This window comes from Caretta caretta, chromosome 2, assembly GCF_965140235.1.
Source record: "Caretta caretta isolate rCarCar2 chromosome 2, rCarCar1.hap1, whole genome shotgun sequence".
Taxonomy (NCBI): Eukaryota; Metazoa; Chordata; order Testudines; family Cheloniidae; genus Caretta; species Caretta caretta.
The window spans coordinates 37,104,409-37,126,122 of record NC_134207.1 but is presented as its reverse complement, the minus strand read 5'-3'; the positions used below and the strand labels follow the sequence as shown (position 1 = coordinate 37,126,122).

The following is a 21,714-nucleotide window of genomic DNA, read 5'->3' as shown; positions in this document are numbered from 1 at the left end:
TCCTAAATAGGAGGCCACTGGCTACCTACCACCGGCTTACCTGTCGCTGTCCTTGGGAGCGAGAGTGAGAGAGCACAATGCTCCAGTTTATTCTCAGTGGGTGGTGAGGTTCTTCGGAGTCGTCTCCAGCTGGTATAATTTAAAGCACCCCTGGAAATACTTTATATTATGCTGGTAGAAGTTTCAGATCCAGCATCCTGAGAGTAGAAGGTAGATTAAAACAATCTTCCCTCTCCTTCTCTTCAGTTGTGTCAAGCACAAGCTTAATGCATCTGTGGATCTGGCACAGAATCAAATAATTGTCTGTCTGCAGGGGTGAGGCCAATACTTACCAAGGACAGCTCCCTGTGGGTTTTACTGTTGTACCCCTCATTGGGGACCTAAGCGGGTATTTCTTCCCTTTTTCCTTTATCTCTGATCTTGCTGAAGTAAGACTCTTTCCTCATGGAGTCAAGACTGTTTTGTGCTGTGCTTGTGTATAACCTTTCTAATTCCTGTGTACGCTTTATGGCCAAAAGTTGTGTTCTTCCAGCCTAAACATTGTGTGGACAAAGAGGCTGTATTCAGGTGCAGAGGGAGCTTAGGTTAAGGTTTGGATGGCATCAAAATATCACAAGATGTTCTTGAGATTTCTCCCTGTTGAGACCAAAATCTCATAAATCATTCACTTTAGGATTTTTGGCTGTATATGAACCTGTAAGTAGGCCACTACCAGGGATTAGAATGTGAAACATCCTCTTTCCCTCCCTAGCCCTCAAGGCAAGAAAAGGGCACAGGGATTGTATTCAAAATTGCAACCTGAGGCACATTTTTATGTACATGTGAGTGCATAGAACAGAAATCTGTTAGATTTGGAGTCTTCAACAGCTTAGGTTAACGATTGTGTCTACATAAAGGTTTGTAACGCACCTTTATTTAATTTTCAGTGTAACATAATCAAGGCATTTAAATGTGGCTTTTAAAGGTCGTAGACTTAGTGCTTGTTCTTTGTAAAACATTTGTTTCTTTATGTGAACAACATGTACCAGCACATGTCAAGAGATTTTTCTGAGCTCTTATTTTACATGTCCTCTCCCCCCACCCCAAAAAAAAAACCCTTCAATTTTTGTCTGTATATTTGAGGAAGTCTAACCATATATGAAGTTCCAAGACCTTCCTGTGACTTAAACATCAAATAACTAGCACCCAAAATATTTCATATAATCCACACTTTATTACACAATAATTGAATCTAAAATGGTTACGTTTTAGTCTCCTGAAAGTAAATGTGCAAAAGTAGCTGCAAATATCTTATATATAAAAAGGAAAGGAAGATGACTGCTTTTTGGAGGGTGGCAAAAGTAAGAACCAATGCTAAAAAACTACACTTCATTACTGTACTTTGGACACTTATATGAATAATGAGTTTCCAGAGTTGTTGTTATTAATAGCAACAAATCTTGGAAGGGATGTTAAATCTCATGTTTCAGGGCTTAAACCAATCTCTAATTATTAGATAAGAGTGAGACCTAATATGGGTGGCAAATTATCCCACATCTGCCTACTTCAGTGTTCTTATAACTTCCATTGGACCATCTGGAACTAGCCACTGGCAATTTCTACATACAGAACTCAAAAAGACTGCAGCAAATCACAATTGACTTTTCAGTATCGATGGACAGTATCAAAGGATTTTGAATGGGTATAGTGCAGAAAGCCCTGTTGTAGCAAGCTACATTAAGTCAAGTCTAAGACAGTTTCAGGAAGCAATTAATGTTTAAAGTTTGATTTGTGTGACTCCTATTAAAGTCCGTGGTAATTATCAAATTCAGACATCTTGTACTGCTTTGAATCCTTAAGGTCTGGGTTTGTATGGAATGTGTAAAGCTTTTTTTGTTAAGTGCTTGGTCTCTAAGACTTGACTTGAACCTAAAATCCATTAATAAACTTTAATTATTTTTTCTCTTCTAGGTTGGCACACTGGATATTTTAGTTGGTTTGTCAGATGAATTGGCTAAGTTGGACGCATTTGTGGAGGGGTAATATAACTATATATATGTATATATTGTATAATTGATGTTGCTCAGGCTTCATGTCAACCTTCACAATGTCAAACTCCATAGTCAACCTTTCAGCAGATTGACCTATTGTTTAGTAGTACGCATACTTTTTATAAAAAGAGAGATCTAAACAGGCTTAAGGTTACCTTCATTAATTTAAAAAAAAAAAAAAAGTGCTGTGTGCTGCCAGATTCAGGAGAAATGTGTTCAGATCTTGGCTTAAGAATCACAGGAAGTGATGGTGAGTATGACGGGTTTTCCTGGGGTGCAACTGGAATTGGAATACTGCTGAGCCCACTGGCTTACCAACCTGGACTCCCTCTCACACTGTTATACTATGACAAGCTACAAACCTCTCCAGATACTGTCTGTGTGACATCCACAGGCAGGGACACATCCAGCTGAGTTACATAAATGCTTCTCCTAGCCACTCATGAACTAACAGTAGAGAGACTCCAGCCAATTCCCCCAGCTCCCCAGCCTAGGACCCCAGGGATGTACCGTCCTGCCCTGGTCAGAAGCCTGACCAGTGTAAGTTTATTGCCCAATGTGGAGAGGACCTGAACTAGCTTTTATACACTGAGCAGAGGTTTCCCCAGCACTTCAAGCACAATACGCTGTTTTAGGTAAAATATGAAACAGGTTTATTAACTACGGGAAGTTATAAGTGGTAGGAATAAAGGATAGAGATGGTTACCAAAGAAAATTAAAATAATTGCACAATGTAAGTTCTATAAATTAAACAAGATTTGAATCAAGTGGTGTCTCACCCTGATAGTGTAAGCAGGTTACAGATCTTCAGTACACAGGCTGGAATTCTCCTCCAGCCCAGGACTACTTCCCCAGTTCAAAGTCTTTGTCCACCAAACATGTTTCCAGGTAGTGAATTGTGGGGAGCATGAGGCCAAGTGATGATATCACTTCCCCTCCTTTCAAAGCTTCTTCCACCTTGCTGGAAAGATCCTTTGTTATGACATGGGTCAAGCAGTCTCCACTGTCTACATGCTATTCCTGAGAAGTCTCCGTTGTATACAGTTCTCGGGATAGTCCTTGGGAGCGTGGATTCCCTTTAATGGGCCATCAGCATGTCTAGCTCCTCCATTTTTGCACCTGAAAGGCTGGTTGTGGGTGTTCCCAACCTCACAACATATTTCAGTAACGCAGATACAACAAAACTTCTCAGTGGGGAAAGGGGTTTTTGGTGTGGGTGGGGGTCCAGATGCACAGGGGTCGGGTGGACAGGGGGAGCAGCTTCCCATACAGTGACCCCTCCCCCAATGGCCGAGGTGCGATGGGGCCAGGAAGTGGGGGAAGGGGTCACTGTATGGGGAGCTGCTCTCCCATCCACCTGACACCAGTGCATCTGGACCCCTGCTCCCCTATGCTGAGTCTTACCCTCTGCACCCAGACACCCCTTCTGCTGTGCAGAGCTTCCTGCAGCGGGGGGAAAGGTTTCTGGGGGTTGATCTGACCCAGCCCTGGCTGCTCCATGCAGGGTAGAGGGAATTCTGTCTCTCCTTCCCCCTGCCCTCTCCTCTCCCCTCCCCCCCCCCGTGCGGTGACTTCTCTCCCACAGCTGCTCCAGGTGCCCTATCAGATGGTTCCAGGCTGCTGGGGAGGGGTGAGTGAGCACTAGTGTGGGGAGGCAAAGGGATTCTGCAGGGCCGGGGGAGATGTTTCTTCAGGCACACAGTGGCGCAGAATTCCCCCAGGAGTAGTTAATACCTTCTTAGCTAACTCTGAGGTAAAGTATATAGGATTACAAAGAAATTAATTTTGCTGTAGGGCCATTGTTTCAACAGAATGCATCTTTGCTGTTCTACGGGTTGTGTGGTATGGAGTTTACCAATTCCAAAAAAGACTCATTATCTTCAAGGGCAAGGGTTTGGTCTTTCTTTAGGTGGGGAAGAAAAGGAAGAGATTAGAAGATCTTTCCATTTAATGCTATAATTCTTCTTCTAGTGCTGTTCCTGTGGGTGCTCCACTTCAGGTGTCGGTGTGTCCCGGCGCTGTTGATCAGGGATTTACAGTAGCAGTGTCCACACTGATTGCACGTGCCCAGTAGCCTTCTTGCACGTGCTGTTGGTGTTGCATGTAACATGTGCATGATCTGAGCCCTCCAGTTCTTTCTCAAATGTCCTCGGCTGAAGATGGAGCTCTGGGGCAGTGTTAGCACTCTTCTCTAAAACCATTAGAAAAATAGTTAATTAGATCGTTAGATAGAAAGTTAGTTTTAGTTTATTGGGGAAAAAAAAAAGTTTTCTTTTGTTAGCTACCTCCCCTCAGGGGATGGTTACCTGCTAAGATGCCTGGTTCTTCAGGCTTCAAATGCTGCGGCTCCTTATGGTCGTTGCATGTACGCTGCCTGGGTGAGGGGCATATCCCCCTAAAATGCCCCCACTGCAGCAATTTGAAAGCCAGAGCCCAATGTGACAGGGATCTCCGGCTAAAAATTATTTTAATGGAGAAATCCCTCCAACCAGAGTTGGACAAGCAGACTGCCTCTCTGGGCACTCCTCCAAATGGGAAAGGAGACATACCCTCTGAAAAATGGAAAAAAGAGGGCTCAGATTTCTTCATAGAGAACACTTCGAAAACAGAGGCAGTCTCCTTCCAGGTCGCTGCCCCTGATGCCAATATATGCTTGGGTGAGCAGCTATGGCGCTCCGGGCACCTCTGGCACCACCGAGGTCCGTGCGAAGGAGATGGAGTTGAGGCACAAAGAATGCCTCCTCCATGGCACTGAGTGTACCAGTAGGGGACTCGACACCAAGCTTCTCCTCAGGCACCATGCCTCTGCCCCTGGCACCGACATTATTCAGCATTATTCTTTCTGTCTAGAAGATGAGTTATTCAGAGTGCCAACAAATTAAAGTGTTGGGAGGATAAGCAGAAATATAAGAGGCTATAGTTATGATGGAAGGCATTAATGAATGCCATCAACCTGCTTGATCTGTGGACAATTGTAGAGGTGCTTGAAGCTGTGACTGTTAATCAGGTGGCAGGAGCTCCATGTGCCAGAAACTGGGAATGGGCAACAGGGGATGGATCACTTGATGATGATTACCAGTTTTGTTCATTCCCTCTGGGGCATCTGGCATTGGCCACTGTTAGAAGACAGGATACTGGGCTAGATGGACCTTTGCTCTGACCCTGTATGGCCATTCTTATGTTTCCCCACTTGTCCCCTTTTGGTTTTCCAGTTTTCTCCCAAATAAGTAGGATTTTGGCCACTGATGCCTAGAACATTCCCTGAAATTTTGGAATTGATCAGACGTGACATTCAAAAGTTACTGCATGAGAAACAGATGCTCTTGACAGGTTTCAGAGTGGTAGCCGTGTTAGCTGTATCAGCAAAAAGAATGAGGAGTACTTGTAACACCTTAGAGACTAACCAATTTCCTTGAGTAAGGCCTTCAAGCTCAGCTAATCAAATGGCCGACTAGTAGTGGGGCTGACATTTTCCTTAGCAAATCTGCAGTCAGTTGCTTGTGGTAGTTTATTTTACAAATTGCTAGGTATAGCCTTACATGAGTTTGTTCATTGTTGTCTGAGGAGGTTTGTGTTGGGGAAAGTATCTGTAGCCTGGGCAACATAACTGCTTTTTAAAATGAAGAGCTAAATAAACACAACTCCTTTTCCTTTCACAGCATTATGTTCACAGTGTCCCTGCTAAACCAGTGTGTGTCTTACTGATACAGACATAGTAAGGCATTCAATATAGATGACCATTGTCTTATCCAAATCTAAAATTGTTAGTTAACAGTTTGATGACATAGTCTTAAAGGGAGGGAAAGCGAAATGATTAATGGTGAGGTAACTTTGTTGTAAAGCTTTCAAACAAAGCAAATAATCTTTTAGGTTTGTACATGTAAATGGTTGAAATACTGTTAAAATAGCATTCTACTTTCCTAGACAGGAAGGATGGCCTTGTGTTTAAGGCACTGGACTATTACTCAGGAGACTTGGGTTCTCTTGCTGGCTCATCCACAGTCTGTCTTTGTGCCTTTGGTAACTCACTTAACACTTTGGTCTACACTTAACGCTTAGGTTAGCATATCTACAGTGCTTAGGTGTGTGAAAAGGCACAACCCTTAACGCCATAGTTATGCTCAGGAAGGTGGAGTTCTGATAGCGACGGAAAAACCCCTTCTGTCACTGTATCTGCGTCTATGCTACGGAGTTACAGTAGCATAGTAGACATGGCTTTAATCAGTCTGTGTCTCAGTTTCCTTTGTATTAAATAGAGATAATCATGCTCCCAACCTCATTGGGCTGGGATTTTTCAGAAGAGCCTAAGGGAGGCAGGCACCCAAATCCCACTGAATATAAATAGAATATAAATACTGTGGAACTCTGGAAGATAGTCACATCACAATGACAAGCACCTATGAAAGCCTAAAAACAAAACAGATATGTCTGCAGTTGTTGGGGAGATGGCTTCCTGCAAATGGAAAAATTCTGTAAGGTGAGGCTTCCAGGAACGCAATTTAAAAATTAAGTTTGATGTAACTGATCTGAAACTGTTTGGAAAACAGTATTAAAAAAGATTGGGCCAAATTGTCTTTGACTCAGTGGACTAATGTAACAGATTCTCTTATAAGATGGCAGTGCTTTCTTCATCCTCAAAGCAGTTCATGTTTTGTTGCTCTATCTTTGTTCTCCAGAGTGGTCAAGAAGGTGGCCCAATACATGGCTGATGTTCTGGAAGACAGTAAAGATAAAGTTCAGGAAAATCTATTGGCTAATGGAGGTAAAGTGTTAACTTTATTCTCTCAAGTGTTTCAGGATTTTCTGCTTTTTTTCCTACCGACTTAACAGATCATGTAAAGAATCAGACTGAGAACTTAGTTTAAACATGAAAATGCTTTCATCTGTCTCTTGCATAAGTCATTTATACCAGTCTTACATAAGTCACTTATATCGGAGGGGATGATACCTCCAATTGTGGGTAGAAAATATAGGTACAGATCTGTATGGTAACTGTCCACTTCCAAGAAAAGCCTTGAGTTCCTTTTGGGTACTCTGGTTTGATACCTCCACCAGTTTAAAGTCCAATTTTTTTCTTTACTTTTTATACATTTTTAAAGATTTTGTTTAGAATCCAATACTCCATCAATAAATTATGTTAATATAAAAGGGTGTCCAAATTTTACTTACTAAGTTCTTCACATAAGCTAGCTGAGAATCTCTGCCTTCCCCCAAGTTTTCAAGTGGCATTTTATCAAGCTAGTTTTCTCTTAGAAACAGAAGACTGGCTATGGTGGAACACAGCACTGATCCCTCATGTCAGCATTCTGTCACCAAGTAATCTGGCAAATTCAAACTGAGTTTACTATTGCCTGGTATTGATATTAAAGACAGATACAAAATTCAGTTAAAATAACTGCTGAAGTAGTGCTCAACAGAAAGGAAATCTGATACATACATATCTATATAGAAACTGCTCCCAGCACCTATGCATGAAGCTGCTATTCTGAGAGCCAAATTAACTTTTAAATTAAAAAACAGCTTTGTGCAAATCCAAGACTTGAATGCCATAGGTCGGGGTGGCCAAACTTACTGACCCTCCCAGCCACACACAATAATCTTCAAAGGTTCGAGAGCCGGGCGTGCCTGCCGGAGGTAAGGGCCTCAGCCCTGCTCCTTCTGGAGCCCCAGCAGGTACCTCCCCAGCAGGGGAGAAGCCCCAAGTCCCACCACCCTGCCACAGGGCAGAAGCCACAAGCCCCCTGCCCCAGTCTGGCAGCTGGAGAATGGGGGGGAGGTGTGAGGGGCTTAGTGAGCCACACTTTAACTGTAAAACAGCTGCATGCGGCTCACAAGCTGCAGTTGGGCCATCCCTGTCATAGGTGGTAGGCAGACATACTGTTTTTGTCTTCATCACTTTGCTGGTTCTCAAGAGATATCACTGCCATGTTCTCCAGGTTAATATTTCTTCAATTTTAAGGGTCTACAGCAGTCAATATCTGAAGGCAAGAATCTCAATTAATGCACCTATAACTTTTTAGCATCAGAAATTCTAATACCATAAGTCTAAGGGTATGTCTACACTGCCCACATTACAGCGCGGCCACGGCAGCGCTGTGATGTGGGCAGTGTAGTCATGCTTTATCACCAGGGGAGAGTTCTCCTGGCGATTTTTAAAAAAACAACCAAAACCCACCGCAAATGAGGGGTGGTAGCTTTATTGCCAAGAGCGTGCTGGTGCTTTTCAGCGCTAAATTTTTTGTCACTTCTGTCACTTTTTCGCACCCCTGAACAATTAAAGTTTTAGCGCTGAAAGTGGCAGTGTAAACACAGCCTTAGTAATAGGGCCAATATATCTGAAAGTCTGCAGTCTTTCTCAGTACCTTCCATGGCATCATAAACAATACTATAGCAAACAAGTAAAGTATTAAAGTCTATTTTCTTTATTACCAAATTTAACACATTCATTCCTTCACATTTTTAGTTGACTTGGTTACCTATATAATAAGGTTCCAGTGGGATATGGCCAAGTATCCCATCAAACAGTCCCTGAAGAATATTTCAGAAATAATTGCAAAGGTAAGATGACATGTAATTCAAACTACATATATATTGTGTTGCTTTCATCCTTGATACGAGAACTTAGTTTGACAATGATTCTCAATTTTTTCCACTCTGAACTACTTACAAAACGAGAGATTTTCTTAAGGGTCACCTCCTTTCCACCTATCACCAGTTCTGTGACAACTGTAGTATTTGGCTACAGCAAAAAATTCAATATTAACACCATATATAAACAAAACTTGCTTCTGGTTTGGCAGGTTGGTTATGTCTTTTGTTTGGTATCTGTGCTCTTTTTTTCTTCCTAAAACAAAATCTGTTCTCTCACCGTGTATAATCTCATGGATTTCTGTGGGATTACACAGGTCAGGCCAGATATGACCCCTTGTGTTAAAGCAACAAGAGATTTCAGTATATTCTTCCACTGCGTTAATAGCTCCAGGGTACTTTACGGTTTGTTTCTGTTCTCCTGTGTGGTGTCTGAACTGGCTAATGGTGGAATTTGCACAAAAGAAAATCCAGACAACCATGAAGCAGCTGCACAGGGCACATAGAAGTACCTTCTTTAGTTCAGGTTTCAGAGTAGCAGCCGCATTAGTCTGTATTCGCAAAAAGAAAAGGAGTACTTGTGGCACCTTAGAGACTAACAAATTAATTTTAGTCTCTAAGGTGCCACAAGTACTCCTTTTCTTCTTTAGTTCAGTTGGTCAAAACTGAGAATCATGGAAGTAGGTTGCAGGTAAAAGGAAGGATCAGTGCTAGAATGCTGACATGCGCTCTGCAATTAGGGTGCATACCCCAGCTGTTTACAGATTGCATCCTCTGGTTTGAACTTCTTGCTAAGTTTGTTATACCAGTATATACCATGTAGCTGATCCAGACTGTAACTGACGCTTAGTTTGATGCAGTGTTATGGAAGACTAAATTCAAGCTGTAGTAACTGTCATTTCTTAAATTAGATAAATAGCTTAAGATCACCTCTTTATCAATAATCATGTTCCTAGGCTTGGTAATTAAACTTTCATATATTTTGTGTCTGCAGTACTTTAGTCCTACTGGAAGTATGAAGGCTGACTTCTGGCTTTGATAAAAACTGCATGACCTTAATATTTCTTATGTGAAATGTGTTTGTGTTAAAATGTGAAACTATGTAAGGTCATGAGTTCTTTGTAATCTTGAAGAAAGCAGAAAAAATGAAGAGATTTGTTTTTGGCAATTGATCAGTTGTAAAATGTTCATCCACTCCTAGAATTTAAACTCTGGAAAAAGTTTTACAGTAACTTCACTGGTAGATTTGTGAAAGTCTTATTGAGCTGATACTTGAGGAAATAAACAGTCTCTGAAATCTGGTTTTGTTTAATAAGTAAGAGTATGGAGTACTTGGACAAGTAACAGAAGATTTTGCCACTATATCTTCTCTCATTATTGGTCCTGCAATGGAAATTAGCTATAGAAACAATCATAGTTATAGTAATTTATCTGTCCAGAGGTAGAGGATGGAAATCACTTAGAGAACTACACAAACGTAAGTGTAATTTAATTGCATTTCAAAAATAGCTCAAACATAAGCAGGATAGTGTACTCTGTGATTTCTCTCCCCGCTCCCTCCCAGCCTTGGAAGTTGCTAAAGCTCTTGCCCACCTGCCACAAAACTGTGCACCAGACCTTACTTTTGATTATTTTTATTTTTTAAAGCCACCTGTTTCTAGCCATTGAGAGTTGCGGAGAACCTGAAATGAACAGTGTAAACTGATAGTGTCATCTGTTTGAGTCTGTAGAGAACCTGAAACAATAGTCCTGAGGGGTGACCAGCCACATTGATCTCAATCCAGGCTCCATGCACTTTGCAATTCTGCAACTGTGCATACCTGGGAATTTTCAAGGTGGCATGAAATTTTGCCATTTTGCTGTAGCCAGGGCCAGACATCTTGTTTCTGTCTGTTGCCTTACCCTTCCAGGACCTGCCTACAGCTTCCTCTTACTGCACAGGAATTGCCATACTAGATCACAACATGGTTCATCTAGCCAGTCTCATGTCTGAGAATGGCCAACACCAGATGTATGAAACCTCACTGTAGGCAGCTGTGGTATAATCTGCCGCACATGAAAGTTTCTTGCTGATTCCTAATAGTTAAAGATTAGCTTAAACCCTGAAGCATGAGGTTTTTAGATCACTTCCAAAATACCTTTTGCATTAAGTATAACTCTGGTGGTTCTCGTCTTCCATATTATTGTCCTAAAAAAACTCTGATGCTTTCCCCACAAGGGGGAGTTAATTTCATCACAGTGCATGTTCCCTTCACTGTACCCTGGAGTCATGGAGCAGGGACTTGAGAAAGAGTCCAAGTCCAACCCGCAGCCAGGGAGCAAAGGAAACAGAAGTGTAGGCTGGCAAACTAGGCAACCTGAAGACCAGTTCAGCAGCTGAGGCCTGGGGAGCCAGTAAGATAAGCAACTGAAGCTGGCTACAAACTCCCGTGTTCTCTGGCACATAGGGAGAAAAAGGTTCTGAGCTGAGTCCCCCCAGACATAATCCTGGGAGCTGGGACTGGGACACCTGTTGCCAGTAACTAAAAAACCTAACCTTGGAAGCAGTCATGGTAAAAAACACTGAAAAACTCTCTGACAACAATGTAGGCCCAAATAAAGGCACTACCTATTAATAATCAGAAGGGTAGGTGTGTTAGTCTGGATCTGACATGTATCCGACGAACTGGGTATTCACCCATGAAAGCTTATGCTCCAGTACATTTGATAGTCTATAAGGTGCCATAGGACTCTTTGCTGCTCTTGTCTATTAATAAGGCATTCATATATTATTGTGTAATGTATATGTACCTAGATACTTGAGATAGAAGCAGTAGAGGTGGGTTTTAGGTTTAATTATAAGACCAGAGAGGTACACTGTACTAAGTCCTTTTAGTGTGTGTGTGTGTGTATATATATATATATATAATATAAACTAAACATTTTTAAATCAATATGCTTAACAGGCAGCCAGCATGTAGAGCCTTCCTAAATTCCATGTGATAAAGGAATATCTGTTTTACCATCTCTTTATCGAAGATCATTAAAGGTTCACAGTGACCCCCTAAATCTTAAAGGTGGAGTACAAGTTATACTTGGCTTGAGTAGCCATGGAGGAAGTAGGCAATTCTAAGAGACTAGACTTCTAATTACAGATGTAAATCCTTAATAGAATCTTATAACAAGATGGCTCTGAGATGGGCAGAGAATCTGTCTGTAATGCCAAAGATACCTTATATTTGAAACTAGCATGTAGGCTAATGTAATTGGAAATAATCAGACCCAAAACAGTGAATGAATAAGGGGGGCAAAATAGTCTGGAGGAAAGAAAGAAAGGAGTTAAGACATACCCAATTATCTGTAGCTAATAAAATAAGTCAGGCTCTGATTTTTAATTTTGAAATGCTTTGATTTTTAACCAGCAATAATTACATTGGATGTGGCCCAGTGCAATTTCAGCACAAGCCAAAATATCTCATGGCACTCTTTACTAAATGAAGAAAACTCTCATAAAACATGCTGAAACAGCCCTCCCCCGACCCCACCATTTTAGTTATAACAAACTGCTACAGACCTTCAGCAGAGATAGCTTGGTGTTATGCCAAGATATAAAACAGGACTGAAACTTCCTAAATGGAATTGGCAAGTGACTTTCTGATGCAAACTTTGCTACATCTTCCCTTCAAAGTATACAATCAGGGAACTGCTTAGTTAAAAAAAAATGGTGTAGTATAAACACGACAATATTTAGAATTGGAACATAGGAATTTTCATACTGGATTTAGACCCAGTGCATCTAGTCCAGTATCTTGTCTGACAGTGTCCAGTGCCATATACTTCAGAGGAAGGTATAAGAAACCATGCAATAGGCAGTGTAATCTGTGTAATCTGCCCCCATTCATGTCTCTTCTTGATACAGACTGGCTTAAACCCTGAAGCATGAAGTTCTATATTGCTTCCTAAAATACTGTTGTTAACTAGTGTAAGTCTGTATCCATGTAAACATCCATTCCCTTTTTGAATCATACTAAATTCTTGGTTTCAGAGTAACAGCCGTGTTAGTCTGTATTCGCAAAAAGAAAAGGAGTACTTGTGGCACCTTAGAAACTAACCAATTTATTTGAGCATAAGCTTTCGTGAGCTACAGCTCACTTCATCGGATGCATACTGTGGAAAGTGTAGAAGATCTCCGATGAAGTGAGCTGTAGCTCACGAAAGCTTATGCTCAAATAAATTGGTGAGTCTCTAAGGTGCCACAAGTACTCCTTTTCTTTTTACTAAATTCTTGGCCTCAGTGACATCCTTTGGCCAAGAAATGGCTTGATAGAAGGAATAATAATATGATTAGAAATCAAGGTCAAGAGGGAGGAAGTTAAAAGTGTACTTAGTAAATAGCTTAGTGTGTAGTAGTAAAGAGAGAGCCTGCTTTAAAGATTCAAAATTTGTACTCCTTTTGAAGTCTGGAAACTAAACTTGGAGGATCTAATATTAATACAGAGCAACATGTTTGAACTCCCATTAGTGTACAGAAGAGTATATGGAGATATATTGGGTAGGGGATGAAATATGGTCACAGTTCACTTTTTTTTTTATGATACAAGTGAAGATCATGCATTAGAAAATAGTCTGTTCACTACTGGCAGTTGGTCAGTTCCACTTAAATGGATGAGAGTGTTTTATGGCAGAAGAGTTGTGGTAAACTGTTTCTGCGACTATATTTTGTATAGTGTTTTTTGGACATGTAATGCACTATAGAAGCACAAAGCAAAATGGATGAACAATTTCGATTGTGGGGTCTCTGAAAGTTTCTGGAATAAATTAAATATCTTGTAAAGATAGTTGACATGAAAATACAGATGAAATATTATTTGGTAAGGGGGAGGTGAGTGAAGTGTGCATCACTTCATGACACTTCTGAAAACAAAAACCGCATGTCAGCATAGAACTTGTGGTTCATAAATGTCAAGTTCCAGTCTACATTACTCACTGGATTTCCTTAGAGATGATTGCAATGTGTTCCCAGTTTTAGAATTGTGTAGCAATACAACTTGTTCAGTGCTTTGTTTTTCCAATTTTGTCAAATTTCTGCTTACAAATAATGAAATCTCTAACTTTTTCTTAGAGACAATTTAAAAAATAATTTGTTTGCTAAATTTATCCTTTTATGAGACTTAAAGTGAACAATTTGATTTTTGAATCTTGTGTTTTAAAGGGAGTAACCCAGATTGATAATGACTTAAAATCAAGAGCATCAGCATATAACAATCTGAAAGGCAACCTTCAGAACTTGGAAAGAAAGAATGCGTAAGTGATCTTAGACCTTGCTAATGCAGCACAGAAAAATGGCAGTTTAACTGCAAAGTGTTGGTAATGTGAATATACTATATTTCGGCTTGGTAGGTTTTTAGAGGTGCCTATGTTTCAGAATTCTGGTGTGTCATGATAATTAGCTTGTTTACGGGGGTGAACAGGCCTAAAATAGTAATTTTTACTTCACTATAGTTATACGCAAACAGTATTCTACTTGAATAATGCTACTAATTACCTGAGCCTGTTGCTATTGGTTTCCTTATAATTTAAGTATCTACCTAAACTTCTCTTGAGGAAGTTTCTCCTTTTATTGTTGCTGTCTGAAGAAATCAATTAATATTGAACTTGATATATTCCTCCAGTAATAGGTGACTTGTCCCCAAAAACCCAGATTAGTTGAGCAATGTAGATACAATGTCTTAAATGGGTAAAGATAAAACGTAATGAAAATAGGGAATCGGAGTAACTTTAAGTAACTGAGGGTAACATTCTGTCCTTCCTCTCTGCGTGTGAAAGGTCCTTAATGTAACCAGACTATAGTGTTTCCTGTGTGGAGGCATGCACTTTGGGAGGGTATGCCCAGTGGCTATATACAAGCCCTAAGGATACATTTTTCAGAAGTGATTTGGGCTCCTAAGTCTCTCTGATAGTCAATTGTACTTTTGCCTCTTAAAGTCATTTTTTAAAATGGGACTTAAAAACACGTAATTGACTTAAGAACTTTTATCGCAAACCCTCACATATGGATTGGTCAGGAGCAGTGGTGAGCTGGAGCGGTTCTCACTGGTTTGCTAGAACCGGTTGTTAAATTTAGAAGCCCTTTTAGAACCGGTTGTTCCACGAGGGACAACCGGTTCTAAAAGGGCTTCTAAATTTAAGTGGCCAAAAGTGGCACCTTAGGCGCCAACTCAATGGGTGCTCCAGCCCTGGAGCACCCAAGTAGAAAATTTGATGGGTGCAGAGCACCCACTGGCAGCTCCCCGCCCTACTCCCAGCCCCAGCTCACCTCCCCTCCGCCTCCTCCTCCTCCCCTGAATGTGCTGCCCCGCCCTGCTTCTCCACCCCCTGCCCCCAGGCTTCCTGTGAATCAGCTGTTTGCGCAGGAAGCCGGGGCGGGCTGAGAAGCAGGCCGTGGCTTCCTGCTTAGGCCCAGGGAGGTGGAGGTGAGCTGGGGCGCGAGGAGGGCTGCCCGCGCTGCAGACAGGTAAACCCGGGGGTGGGGGGGCTGCAGGGGAACTGCTCCCCGCCCCAGCTCACCTCCGCCACCCTCGGCCTGAGCCTGAGTGGGAAGCCGCCGCCTGCTTCTCAGCCCTCCCAGGCTTTCCGCCGAACAGCTGATTCACGGGAAGCCGGGGGAGGGAGCGGAGAAGCAGGGCAGGGCAGCATGTTCAGGGGAGGAAGCAGAGGTGAGCTGGGGCTGGGGGTAGGGCGGGGAGCTGCCAGTGGGTGCTCTGCATCCACCAAATTTTCCACTTGGGTGCTCCAGCCCCGGAGCACCCAGGGAGTCGGCACCTAAGGCGCCACTTTTGATGTGATCAGTGGGGGAGCGGCCACTCCCCCTGCTCCCCCCCAGCTATGCTCCCCTGCCCCTAGGAGCCAGAGGGACCTGCCGGATGCTTCCTGGGAGCTGCCCCAGGTAAGCACCTCCGGGACTCCCCACGTCACCCCCCGGCGGGTGCCTCTGGCTCTTAGGAGTGGGCACCCACTATGGTGGCCCACGAGACCCTCCTGCCCAGTTCTGGGGGCAGTCAGGGGGCAGGGGTTCTGGGGGGGCGGGGGGGTTGGATGGGGCAGGAGTCCCGGGGGGGCAGGGGCAGGCAACGACCCCCTCGTGGGGTGAGGAGGGAACCCGTTGTTAAGATTTTGGCAGCTCATCACTGATCAGGAGCCTCAGCTGCTGCCACGCCACATGGGCTATAGTAGTGACAGTGGAACCACTGATAACTCTTATGTTACAAAAACTTCAGTTACAGAAAGAGTAGTAAGTGCACTCTGCATACTAGTAATTAGTTCTTAAGTGAAGTACTTTCTAAAATGTTATTAACCAAACACTAGAAGTTATCCAGACCAAGTTTAAGATTTGAACTATACACTTACTATAGCAGTTTTTGTTCCTCTACAGGGGAAGCTTGCTAACTAGAAGTCTGGCTGATATTGTAAAGAAAGAGGACTTTGTACTTGATTCAGAATACTTAATTACATTGGTGGTGGTTGTACCAAAGTAAGTAATCTTGTGGTACCAAATACTGAATACAAATATAACCAAAATGCAAGCAAAAATGTAAGTTTTGTACAATATGTTTTGTTAGAAGTAGGAAAGGACCGTTTATAGTATGGCTTTTAGACAATTTTGAGACTGAAAACAATGTAGCCCAAACTTTTGGATGCTCACCTGTGGCATAATAAGCCTGTGTGGATATTTTCTCACTGTTGCTATTTTTTGGCTTTATCATAGGGGGTGCTCACTATCCACAAATCCCCTTGGAGAAAATTTGGAATTAGGCCGTTAATGTTTTGTATGGAAAGGTGATTCCCCTTGCTAATGTTACAAAAGTTGTCCATATAAAATAATAAAATCCAAGCAAAATACTGGATGAAAGCCAGGATTTCTTTCCTAATTTTCCTAAAAGAACTAGTCACTGATTTGCCTTGTAATTTCAGTATTAGCTTGTACCACTTAACTTAAGCTTTTTTTTCATACATTAATTTTAATACATTAAGGTTCTATTTAGTTTCTTTATCCCATCTTCTCAAAGAGCTTGAGCATTGCCTTTAGAATCATGTACAACCTCTAGCAATTTAAGGAATATTCCTTTCAGTAGTCTTGAAATCTCATTAAGTCTTCTAAAGGAATGCTCTGACTGGCATGAGGGTCAAGAGGAATTGTCAGGTACATGCTGAGTACTGTATAGATAATTTTTGAAGTATTAGCTTCAAATTGAAAATCTGCTCCTCTGCCAAAAAGTGCTAACCTAGAAACCCAAATCTTTTTTTAGAGCGAATGGGATGGAAAATAGCAGACTGACTATTTCTTGATTCAAAAACTGAGTAAACTCAAGGCATTTTGTTGTGCTGCCTTTACGTCACCAGGCTATCCCTTTGGGGTGGGGAGCAGATGGTGGGCTTCTAATTTACAATATATACACACAACATTACTAAATAGTAGTTCAGTATTCAGTAAGAATTAAGTGTAACACCATAGGAAAGCAATATTATCTATTCTAGTGGTAGTAGCAAGGGAATGAGAGTGAAGACTCATGGATCGTATTTTTCCTTCTGCATTTGACTTGTTTTGACTTTGGGCAGGTTGCGTAGGGATGGGTTCCATTCCCATAAATAGGAATAAAACACCCACAAATGCATCATATTAATTTTGAGTGCTGGGGTGCATAATGTCTCTGAAAAGCTGGTTCTTAATCTCTGTACTTACATTTATCCAACTCCTAAAAGGGGTGTAAATATCTCATAGGAGTGTTGAGAGACTTCATTGAACAATGTCTGTCAGACATTTGGAGATCCTCTGAGAGGTGTTAAACATGTAATTATTAACTTCATTGTGTAGCTGTGCCAGATTTAAGAAAAACTTTGCTTTTCACTTTAAAAAATAGCCCACCTTATACAATACACGTGTAAACTTATAAACAATATTTTTAAAAATCAGATACTATTTCTCAATTTCTCTGAGTTCTCATTTCAGAGTGTTTTCTTTGCAATATTTCGTGCCATGAAAAATAGGACAGGGGACCAAATTCCCTATTTCATATACTTTCTGATGTCCTCCAGTGATAGGAAGGAAACTTGATTAGCAAGAGGAAGAAAGAATTTTGAAATACTCCTGTGGGTATCTTAATATTCAGGGGTTCTCTGCCAGCTTCTTGTGACCCATTTGATTTTTACCATGGTTTTATTGTTGTAGTACTAAACTTGAATTATAACCTATTTATTCTGTAGGTCAAATTACAATGACTGGGTTAAGCAATATGAAACATTATCGGAGATGGTAGTTCCACGATCCAGCAAGTAAGTGGTTTTTTATGATTCAGCTTTTTCCAAAGTAAATCTTTGATTTGCTTGAATTGGGTTTTAATGATGCATAAGAGTACCTCTTCACCCTAAATCTTTGGGACCTTTTGTTTGTAATTGGGTTTTAATTGCTGATTAGTAATTGATTATAAAGTCATTACCTATGTTCTTATTAAATAATTCATCTGAATTCAACTCCAAGTACAATATTCTAAACTTTAAGATTCTCTCTAAATTCTGTAGTTCACAAAGGTGTCAGTCAGCCCCAGTGTTTATAAGGCATGGACCAAAGAATTGAAGCAGGAAAATTAAACTAGTCTAGATGTGCTGCTTTAGTCCTGGGCCCCAGTGTCTTATTTTAAAAAACAACAACAACAAAACCCCCCTCTACAAAACAATGCTTGATAGTGGTAACTGTGTTGCCATTACTAGAAGGGCTAGAAACAAATAAGTTATATCACTGGAAACCTGATGCAGATGGTTCTGGGCAGGGGATAGGATGGAGATCTGGAGATGAGTAATGGGTGTTTTGGCACTCTATAACCATGGAGGTCAGCACATTACCTAGAAAAAATGTGTGAGGAGGCACACATGTGTGCCTCTGTATGATGGTGTGGAGGTGACTATTGTGTAGTGTTTTGGGGGTGGTGCAGAGAAACAGGATGGATCTGTGTAAGTGCAAATCCTTGATGGGAGTGGGGAGTGTGGGTGTTAGATTGGGTTTTTTTGGTGGGGAGAATATTTGGGAACATGCCAGAGGATTGGCTAGGGGAAATCCAGTGAACTTTACTATTTAAAAAAAAAAAAAAATCATGCAGGAAGGGGGAATGGGCAAATGCATTTTCCTTTGTCTGCAAGTCATATTAAGCAACACTGGATTTTTAAGAGTGCCTAGATATGATCCTTTCCCTTAAGAGCTTACAATGTAAATTTAACACAACAAATGTTCGTAAAGACAAATGTGATAGCAGTAGTGGGAGAGAGAACAAGGGCAACAGTAATATAACGTGGTAACTCGAGCACATGCAAGCTTGATGCCTAACTTCCAGTCCTTTCTGTTTTGTTACTATTCTTGCCCCTATCTTACTTGGAGATAGAAATGATTTTTTTAGAGGGATTTGAATGTGGCAAGGGAGATGGCTAGGCAAACAGTGTGTTCCAAGTGTTAAAAGCATTATAATTACTGAGGCAAAATTGTCATTTTCTATTTGAGGCATCATTTTTCAGTAGTTTCCTTGTAGATTATTTTGATAATTAGGTATATTGCACACTTTGCTCTTAGATGGGTGGGTGGTGTAAATCAGGTGGGTTGGATGATGGATTTCATGGCAGTGGGGAACAAGCTAGATCCCTTTAATTGTTCGCTACAGACATTTTAGCATTTGGGCTTTTAGAAAGATTAACTTTTGTGAGAAAAGCCACATTGTATTGGGACGTTAGCTGGACTTCTTTAGAGAACTCCCTTTCCAAGATGGCTAACACAGCTCTATGCCACCCAATCACCTACTCTTAGTTCGCTGCTACCTCAACTCCTGTCCCTCCGTACTTGCACCCATTTCCTTTCACCTGAAAGACACCAAAATAAATGTGACTACTGAAAAGTCTCATGACTACGTACATTGAAATGAAATCAACTCAAGTTCATTTCCAATAAAATATGGCTTTAAATTGGAGAAATATCTGGTTTAGCGCAGCTAACAGTTTTACTCCAGAAAGCATGTGAATGTAAAATGTAAACAGTTCCTCTCTTGCTCAAGGATGACAAAGGCACATGTCTGAGCTACAATTACTATTCTCTAATGTAGTTAAACTCTGGAAATTAAGTATTCTGGGTGTGGTAGGGTTGTTCTAGAACCATTCATAAGCAACTAATTTGATCTTACTAGTTCTGAGTGACCACAGACTAGAATTTTGATTGTGATGCTTCAGCCCCATAAAGGTTCTAAACCTGCGAATTGTAACGCTTTTTTTTTTCCTTTTACAGTGTTCTTTCTGAGGACCAAGATAGTTACCTATGTAATGTCACCTTGTTCAGGAAGGCAGTGGATGACTTCAGACACAAAGCCAGGGAATACAAGTAAGATCACTTCTTCAGATTGATTTCCTATTTAAGAGTACTCTACGCAGCCACTTGCAGTGTTCTTGTTCCTCTCCAAATGTAGGTTTATGGTCCGTGATTTCCAGTATAATGAAGAAGAGATGAAAGCAGACAAAGAAGAAATGAACAGGCTATCTACTGACAAAAAAAAACAGTTTGTAAGTTGGCATAAACTAAATATTATTTTGGACAGAAATTACTATAACTGAGCATTTAGGCATGAAAAGGTCACTGTTGCAATCATCCTCCAACTACAAAGCTCACAACAAGAGTCCTTTTCTCTGTTATATCTGTTTTTGGTTTGAGACATAATGCTCAGAGATGATAATCCTTGAGATAAGGGTATACTCAGTTGCATGTGAACTGTTGAATGTCTTTTTGATATTGAATAAACTCACCAAAATGGTAACTCAGTCCCAAAAGGACTTGGATAATATGTAAGTTGTTTCCATTACACTCATGCTTGAAATATGGTGGATCCTGGCTATGAACACCAGTTAAAGGCATTGTAGCTTGCCTGAAAACATTACAGATGGTAGCTCCTAGCATTGGGCTATCACCAGCAGGAGAGTGAATTTGTGTGGGGGGGTGGAGGGTGAGAAAACCTGGATTTGTGCTGGAAATGGCCCAACTTGATGATCACTTTAGATAAGCTATTACCAGCAGGACAGTGGGGTGGGAGGAGGTATTGTTTCATATTCTCTGTGTGTATATAAAGTCTGCTGCAGTTTCCATGGTATGCATCCGATGAAGTGAGCTGTAGCTCACGAAAGCTCATGCTCAAATAAATTGGTTAGTCTCTAAGGTGCCACAAGTACTCCTTTTCTTTTTGCGAATACAGACTAACACGGCTGTTACTCTGAAACCTAGCATTACAAAGTCTTCTATAAAATATACAACTATGTCTCTAGTCCAAAAACACTGTTAGAAAGACTATGGTGTCCAAGCAGAAAGCTAAAACTCAATTCTCTCCTTTTAAGTAGAAGAAAAAACACACATTAAGTTAAAAGAAAAGGAGTACTTGTGGCACCTTAGAGACTAACCAATTTATTTGAGCATGAGCTTTCGTGAGCTACAGCTCACTTCATCAGATGTATACCGTGGAAACTGCAGCAGACTTTATATACACACAGAGAATATGAAACAATACCTCCTCCCACCCCACTGTCCTGCTGGTAATAGCTTATCTAAAGTGATCAACAGGTGGGCCATTTCCAGCACAAATCCAGGTTTTCTCACCCTCCACCCCCCCACACAAATTCACTCTCCTGCTGGTGCTAGCCCATCCAAAGTGACAACTCTTTACATAATCAAGTCGGGCTATTTCCTGCATAGATCCAGGTTTTCTCACATCCCCCCCCACCCCCATACACACACAAACTCTCTCTCCTGCTGGTAATAGCTCATCTAAACTGACCACTCTCCAAGTTTAAATCCAAGTTAAACCAGAATATCTGGGGGGGGGGGTAGGAAAAAACAAGAGGAAACAGGCTACCTTGCATAATGACTTAGCCACTCCCAGTCTCTATTTAAGCCTAAATTAATAGTATCCAATTTGCAAATGAATTCCAATTCAGCAGTTTCTCGCTGGAGTCTGGATTTGAAGTTTTTTTGTTTTAAGATAGCGACCTTCATGTCTGTGATTGCGTGACCAGAGAGATTGAAGTGTTCTCCGACTGGTTTATG

General features: G+C 41.2%; 1 protein-coding gene across 2 annotated transcripts in view; it reads left to right on the top strand.

Annotated features, from left to right (window-relative positions):
* ATP6V1C1 (ATPase H+ transporting V1 subunit C1) overlaps positions 1-21,714 on the top strand; it is a 44,660-nt gene that overhangs the window by 12,921 nt on the left and 10,025 nt on the right. For both annotated transcript variants that reach the window (XM_048841415.2, XM_048841414.2), the window contains exons 3-10: positions 1,951-2,018; positions 6,707-6,792; positions 8,494-8,588; positions 13,810-13,901; positions 16,030-16,128; positions 17,859-17,927; positions 19,915-20,007; positions 20,093-20,186. In XM_048841415.2, the coding sequence (XP_048697372.1) occupies positions 1,951-2,018; positions 6,707-6,792; positions 8,494-8,588; positions 13,810-13,901; positions 16,030-16,128; positions 17,859-17,927; positions 19,915-20,007; positions 20,093-20,186 (696 nt within the window). The remainder of the gene's footprint in view (positions 1-1,950; positions 2,019-6,706; positions 6,793-8,493; positions 8,589-13,809; positions 13,902-16,029; positions 16,129-17,858; positions 17,928-19,914; positions 20,008-20,092; positions 20,187-21,714) is intronic.